Here is a 6,953-nt window from a genome sequence, read left to right as displayed (position 1 = left end):
CGCACCCCAACGCCATCAAGTCGTGCGCGCAGCCCGCCTCGGCCGCCGCCGCCGCCGCCTTCGCGGACAAGTACATGGATACCGCTGGCCCCGCGGCCGAGGAGTTCAGCTCCCGCGCTAAGGAGTTCGCCTTCTACCACCAGGGCTACGCGCCCGGGCCTTACCACCACCATCAGCCCGTGCCTGGCTACCTGGATATGCCTGTGGTGCCCGGCCTCGGGGGCCCCGGCGAGTCGCGCCACGAGCCCCTGGGTCTTCCCATGGAAAGCTACCAGCCCTGGGCGCTGCCCAACGGCTGGAACGGCCAAATGTACTGCCCCAAAGAGCAGGCGCAGCCTCCCCACCTCTGGAAGTCCACTCTGCCCGGTAAATGGCGCCCCCCTTCTCAGCCCCTGTCCTCCGGCTCCGCTCCAGCTTCTCCGCTCGCTCCCGGCTCACCCCGGTGCCCCTTTACTGTCTCTCCCTGGCCTGCCCTAGCGGCGCTGCACCCCTGGGAGCCCGGCCCCGGCTGACTGGCGCTGCCCATCCTGCGCTTGAGTTGGACTGGCTCCTGGCTCTCTCTGGGTGAGGGATGGCTGGGAAGAAGCTTGCTGGGACCCTGGCTGGCTTCCTTCTCCCTTTGCGCCCCGCCCTCCCCAGCCCTTGACATCGACTTAAGGATGGGAAATTGACCTGGAAACGGTTTACCAAATTGCCCGTATTCGTTCTCTCAAAAGTGGCTTCAGTGTAGAAGCATCAAGTGTGAGGGCTTGGGGAATACAGAGGAGCTAGGCATAGAACTGGTGTCCCCTGAGCCTAGCGCTAAGGTGTGGGCCGCTAGTGCAGGCGATCAAGCGAACCCAGCGCGCTGTACGGACAGGATGGCCAGGCTGGAGGGGTCCCTGGAGGCCTGGACGATTTCATTTTAGTGCAGAACTAACCACCCTCTTCGCCGACCCTCCAGGTTTTGGTGGAGGGCTGGATTGTGCAGAGTGGCAAAGGGCGTCCGGGACGGCAAGGCGGGTGGCTCAGATCAAGTTGTCGCCTATGTCCTGGCCTGGGTCTGATCCCTCTGTAACTTGCCTTCTTCCCTATCTTCCAGACGTGGTCTCTCATCCCTCAGACGCCAGCTCCTACAGGCGGGGGAGAAAGAAGCGCGTCCCTTACACCAAGGTGCAATTAAAAGAACTCGAACGGGAATACGCTACAAACAAATTCATTACCAAGGACAAACGGAGGCGTATATCAGCCACGACGAATCTCTCCGAGCGGCAGGTTACAATCTGGTTCCAGAACAGGAGGGTCAAAGAGAAAAAAGTCATCAACAAACTGAAGACCACTAGTTAATGGATTAAAAGTGGAGCAAGAGGGCGACTTGAAGAAACCTTCTGAACTGGTTGCTTTACCCAGATAATGATTATAATGCTTAATAATAATGGAAGAATGGAAAGAGAAAGAGAGGCACTGGCATTTCGCTTTCCTAAGGGAGATCTCTTTCTCCTTGGTGGAATCTACAACTCTTTTCAAACTTTAAGAAATGGTAAAGACTGCCAGTCCTTCCACCAGCCCCACCAGACCATTAAGTGACAAACTCTAGAGTCAAATGTCAACCCCCAAATACGCAATTTCAGATAAGTTACTAATTTACTGAAATCTTGTAAGTATTTATGTGACCGTTATATTTTAGGACATAATGTTATATGGTAATAATCCGAATTGGTTGCAAAAGCAAGCGGTTGTCCTAAACATCTGCTTGTCCTTGGGTTGCCATTGCCATTCCCTTTGCATGTTAAGTGACTGCTCAGGTAATTTTTAGTGAAAATCCTACCGTTGTTGTATATTCTGCAAAACATGTCACATATAAATTTAGAGGGGAAAAGAGAAGAAGGTACTGAAATAATGATTTGGGACTATTTACTATGAAGGGAGAAAGGGAGAGAAAGCTCTTCCCAGGATCATTTGTCCTGGTAGTAAATACAACCAGCTGAGCCTCTGAGGCTACAAGGGAACTCCAGGTCGGGAATGTCCTTCTCATAATAATTTTTATTTGCTCATAACAAGCACATTTTGTGGCATTTGGACTGTTTTCTGCCCTGGTATCGTTTACTTTCTGAAGGATTTGATATCTCTTTTAAAAATATTTAAAGCATCAGATGATTCACAGAATTCACGTTATGGCAGATCTCCCGAGAGGTCCCACCCCAACATAGTGGACTTTGGTTTAAATACTATTAATTTATCACTTAAATTGCTATTTCCCAATATTTACTAAACATTTTGCAGGATAAATAATTTTCCTTTTTTATTTTTTAGAAAACTCAGAACAGAAATCCATTCCCCCTAAACATTTAGATGTTTACATTCTATATTTTGATCTATTAAGGGATTAGTATTTTTCCTTGTTTATTATGTTATGAGACTGCATTAGAAAGTTTAGGAATTCATCTTCACAGCACATTTTTAATCAAGCAGTTATTTCAATTAGCACATTCATTTTGTTCATATTCACTATAAAATGCTATCTTGTAAATAAAGACATTCAGCACACTGTGAAAATGTACTTGTGCACCTGCTTTCCCAATATTTCTACTAAAAATAATAATTAAAAACTTTAGACCTGTAGATAGTGCTATAGTGGTGTTAATTATGTTAATAAAATAGTTACTACCATTAAAATCTGAAGGAAATACTTATTATTTTCCTATGCTAAACGTGCACTGCACAGAGAGAAAAGGAGCAGGCTTGTCCTATACAAACCAAGGACCATTCTTTTCTATTATTATTTAGCTTTATTTTTGCTACAAATTTTTTAAGCAAAGGGAGAAATCTCTCATAACTAAAATCCTAAAAATTGAGGAAAGTGCTTCAAAAACGTTAAAGTGTCAGATATTCTGAAAAGGAGAAAAAAGAAAGGAGGAAGAGATAGTAGAAATTCTCAGGCTCCCTGTGGAAAATGAAAACCAGTTGTTTAGTATCAGTGATGTCCAGGCTGTCGTATATTAAAATCTGCTGTTGGGTCTGCATGTGTCTGAGAGGGCAGGTTTTGATATTTGTTGAAATGACAGGACTAGGAAAGGCCTTAAACCTTGACCTTGACGAAAAAAGACAATTTGTGACCTTGACTTTTGACAGCTCATGAATTGGCCTCGGCAGGATTAGTAGATCAAGGGCGCCACCTCGCGTTGACAAGCTTCCTTGTAATTCTTTAGCTTCAAGGGAATCAAAAAGGTCTTACCTCCTTGACTTCTTAGAGATTTAGCACTCATTTCTTTGGCTCTAGATGGAGCAAATTTGAATATATGTAAGTTATACATGTGCTTGTATATATGTGAATATATATCATATATGTGTATACATATATGTATTTCCGTGCTTGTGTGTGCTTGTATATTTATTTGTAGAATCTGTACAGAGACAGTATCGTTCATTACTGATGACTCGATATGTTGTAATTTCAGATGATTTCTAGAAGTTGAGGTACAAAATGTACTTTACCTGATGCTGTTTTGCTCCTTTTCTTTAATGGCCAAGTTCGATTTGTTTTCACAGCAACTTGCTCTGCATCAGATTTCTGCAGCTCTGCCTTTAAACCTGTACATTTTTGTTACAATCTAAGCAGTGTTCTTAAATAACCATTCTCTCCTGGCCCTCACCCTCCAAGGTGGTCTACCATCCTAATTAGAGCTAGAGGGGAGTCTATACGGCAAATAAAAAGTTTCAGATGCCTGCTAACTCTAGAGTTCTAGAGTTACATCTCAGAAATTCAAAGAAACCCACCTCTTAAGAGGCCAGTATGAGAGCTTAAAGATCTCATATCTACAAAATGACCATAATATGGATGCAGAAGGAGAGCTATCCTGGATAGCTCAGAGCCGAGTGCTGCTCCTGGGTTGTGTGCAATCTTATACCGATGTTTGAGAGGTTGCCATTTGATTTGTGGAAGAAATACATAGATTTAATATTAACAACCACCATCAAAACTATAATAATAATAATAATAAGTATTATATCTATGAATTACTGACCCCTAACAACACATCAGGTGCTGTGTTTAGAGTCATAAATAATATGTATGTGTATGTATATATACATATAGAATATGGTATGTTTATATACATACATACATACGGTAATGTTTTTTTTGTCAAATCCATACTATGCACATATGTATTTCAATGTTGATGGAATCAGGATCCTTAGAATGTAGAATTTTGAGATGAGGTTAATTTCATCTTTACATTAGAGGAAAGTCATTGTAACCTGAAGAACCGTACTCATCATTTTATGGAAAACAGTATTGATTGGTTGCAAACCTGGCTGATGGAAACCTCTCCAACCTGAAGATCTCTAGCTTCTTTACAAATGGAGCCTTATAGAAAGAATCTCTAAAGCTATCTCAAAAACAATAGAGTCTTGAAACATACTTATGGAATGGCCTTGTGAAGTGCAATCAAATTTTGCTGCCCTGAGGATTTTCACTCTATTTGTGGAAACAAATGAAAATGATGCCTCAGTTCAACCTTCCCAAGTCTCGTGCACCAGCACACCAGCACACCATTCCTAAAAGAGCTGCCGTCATTCCAAAGTAACAACTTTCTCCCCAAATGTTTAAAGTGGTGGAAAATCCCCTCAAAACTGGATCAAACGGTGTGTTTATGAACAACTCCAAAGGGGACTCTTCTGTTGATGGGGGATATTTTTCTTTAGATGTAAGAAATATTCTGAGCCTCAGGCCTAGGAAGGAGACCAACAGCAGCTCTGCAGCCCGAATACCGCCCCTTTCACAAGCCATCGCCACTGCAGGAACTCTGGGTAAAGTAGTAGTTTTTCCTTTTTTTTCTCCCTGCAGTTTTTAAAACTAATGACAGAAGATAGTTCAGAGGGGTTTCCCCCCTATTCTAAAAATGGTTGTTAATAATGTCGATCTTACCTAACTCCCTTTATTTAAAATTCCCGTGGATCTACCAGATATTCTGAAGTAAGCGTGGATTGTGATGACTCCCTAATGACCAAATAACAAGTAGTCTAAACCTTTAGAAAAAAAAGACATCTAAGAGGATGCCAGCCAGCGTATAAGAAAAATGACAAAAGACACTGGGATAGTGTGGGTTGGGTAGCTGATTCAAGTATATTGTTTTCTAAAAGGAAAACTTTTTGAATAAGACATAGTAAATATGGAAACAACTAGACACCATTTTCATCTATTAAATTAACAAAGACTTTAAATCCTGTAATGGCCTGTCATGTTGCCATTAAAACAAATTATAAATATGGGATTTAGGAAAAAACCCTATTTTTTTCCATTTGCTCTTAATACTGTCAAATTTATTAAGGTATTTTAAGTGGGTGATTGTAAAATGTCACTTTGCATTTCACCATTATTTATGCCTGATGCAGAGCTGAAGCCATGGATTTAAATTATATGGGTTTAAAAAAAAAAAAAGAATTTTTTTTTTTTAAGAAAGAAAGGGGGAAAAGGAAATTATTCTTTTAAAAATTCAACCGAATTGAAATATTTTCTTAAAAATTCAGGAGGCAGTGCAATTCAGCTGAGGGCGATAGTATGTATTCGGGTAGTTGGTGACAGATTTCACCGTGTAACATATGTGCGGATTACACCCTGCTGAATGTGTTTGGAGGGTTAGGTGAAGATGCGGCCTCTCGTGTCCTCTCTGCGAATTCTCGAGCGGAGCCCGAGGCCGCCCTGGGACTGCCAAGCCTTAGACCTGGTGTGTTCAGAGGCGCCCTTCTGGATTTGCGGAACTCTGCGGAGGAGACGCTAGGGGCTCGCTGATTTATGCGCAGTCCTTTAAAGTTGATCGAATGCGTGTCAGCAGCCCGAGACCTGGAGAATCCGAGAAATGAGCAGCGAGTCGCTCGCGTCCCATTTTTCATAAGCAAAAATGTAGCGTTATCCAAGAGGCCTGCGGAGATTTATGCCTAGGTTTTGAGACAGGCACACAATAATTAAGTTTTCATCTGCTAGGCCTCCGGGTACATAACAGCCGGCTTCATTCTTTGTGAAAACACCCACTTTCTGATCTGCTGCTTCGATCCTCGCGCATCTGTGCCGCGCCGACGAATGCCTGAAAGATATTGGCCATTTTTAATTAGATTTGAAAGGGAAGAAAAGAGACTCTGACATAGAAAAATCCCTCCGTGAAAGCAGCCAAGGCCTTGCCACAGTCGATTTCATTTCTGTCTGGCTCGGTAGCGCCGCTGAAGAGCTGGATCCACCGGGCGGGACTCATGACAACGGCGCCTCTGAGCTGGTCAAGCCTTGGCGCGCGGCTGGGCGGCGGCGCGGGGCTCGCCCCAGGTGCGGGGACACGGGTGAGCCGGAGAAGCGCCGCTGCAGACTCAGAGCTGCCTGATGTCGCGCCCGTCGGGGACAGAGAAGAGGCTCAAAATCCTCCACTCTTCCTCATGAACCCTCTACTCAAAATGGAGGCTCAAACCCTCCCAGAGCCGGCCTCGCTCAGGGCTTGCGGGCGTGCAGCAGGGCGTAGGCGGAGGTCGAGGCCCGGGACCCCCCGGCCAGCGCCGGGAGGACGCGGGAGGGTCGCGCGCCAGAGCCCGCAAGCCGCCCCGCAGCTGCAGGCTGACGTCACCGCCGCCGGAGCGGGCCTTCGCGGGCCTCGCTCGGCGTTCCGAGCCGATGGAAACGAATGTTTTGTGTGGGTGCTCTCTTCTGCCCCGCCCCACCCTCCCCGAGAGAATAATCGGGTATTTAATCTCTCCCGGCCTTAATTCTTGGCAGCGTGGAAGGTGGTTTGCAACGGGAAATAAAACTTGACAGGAGCATTTTCTCCAAAAGGGGTGCTGAGACGGGCTGAAAAGAAACCGTGTTTTTCTCTACCAAATACTTCCGCTTTCCGCACCCCGGGCGGCGGGCTGGGGTGAGATCCGAGGGCGCGGAGAGCGAGCTGGGCACGCAGGGCCACGTTGTGGATCCGAGCGACCACATCCCGCGC

The 6,953-nt window shown here is 45.2% G+C and overlaps 1 protein-coding gene across 1 annotated transcript in view; it reads left to right on the top strand.

Moving 5' to 3' along the window:
* Nucleotides 1-2,655, top strand: part of HOXA13 (homeobox A13) — a 5,825-nt gene extending 3,170 nt beyond the window's left edge. The window contains exons 2-3 of the mRNA XM_006912108.3: nt 7-366; nt 1,082-2,655. Of these exons, the coding sequence (XP_006912170.2) occupies nt 7-366; nt 1,082-1,326 (605 nt within the window). The 3' untranslated portion in view covers nt 1,327-2,655. The remainder of the gene's footprint in view (nt 1-6; nt 367-1,081) is intronic.
* The last annotated feature ends 4,298 nt before the right edge of the window (nt 2,656-6,953 follow it).

The sequence above is a fragment of the Pteropus alecto genome, unplaced genomic scaffold (assembly GCF_000325575.1).
Source record: "Pteropus alecto unplaced genomic scaffold, ASM32557v1 scaffold21, whole genome shotgun sequence".
Classification (NCBI taxonomy): domain Eukaryota; kingdom Metazoa; phylum Chordata; class Mammalia; order Chiroptera; family Pteropodidae; genus Pteropus; species Pteropus alecto.
Note: the sequence above shows the minus strand (reverse complement) of the source record. Positions and strands in the feature narration are given on the sequence as shown.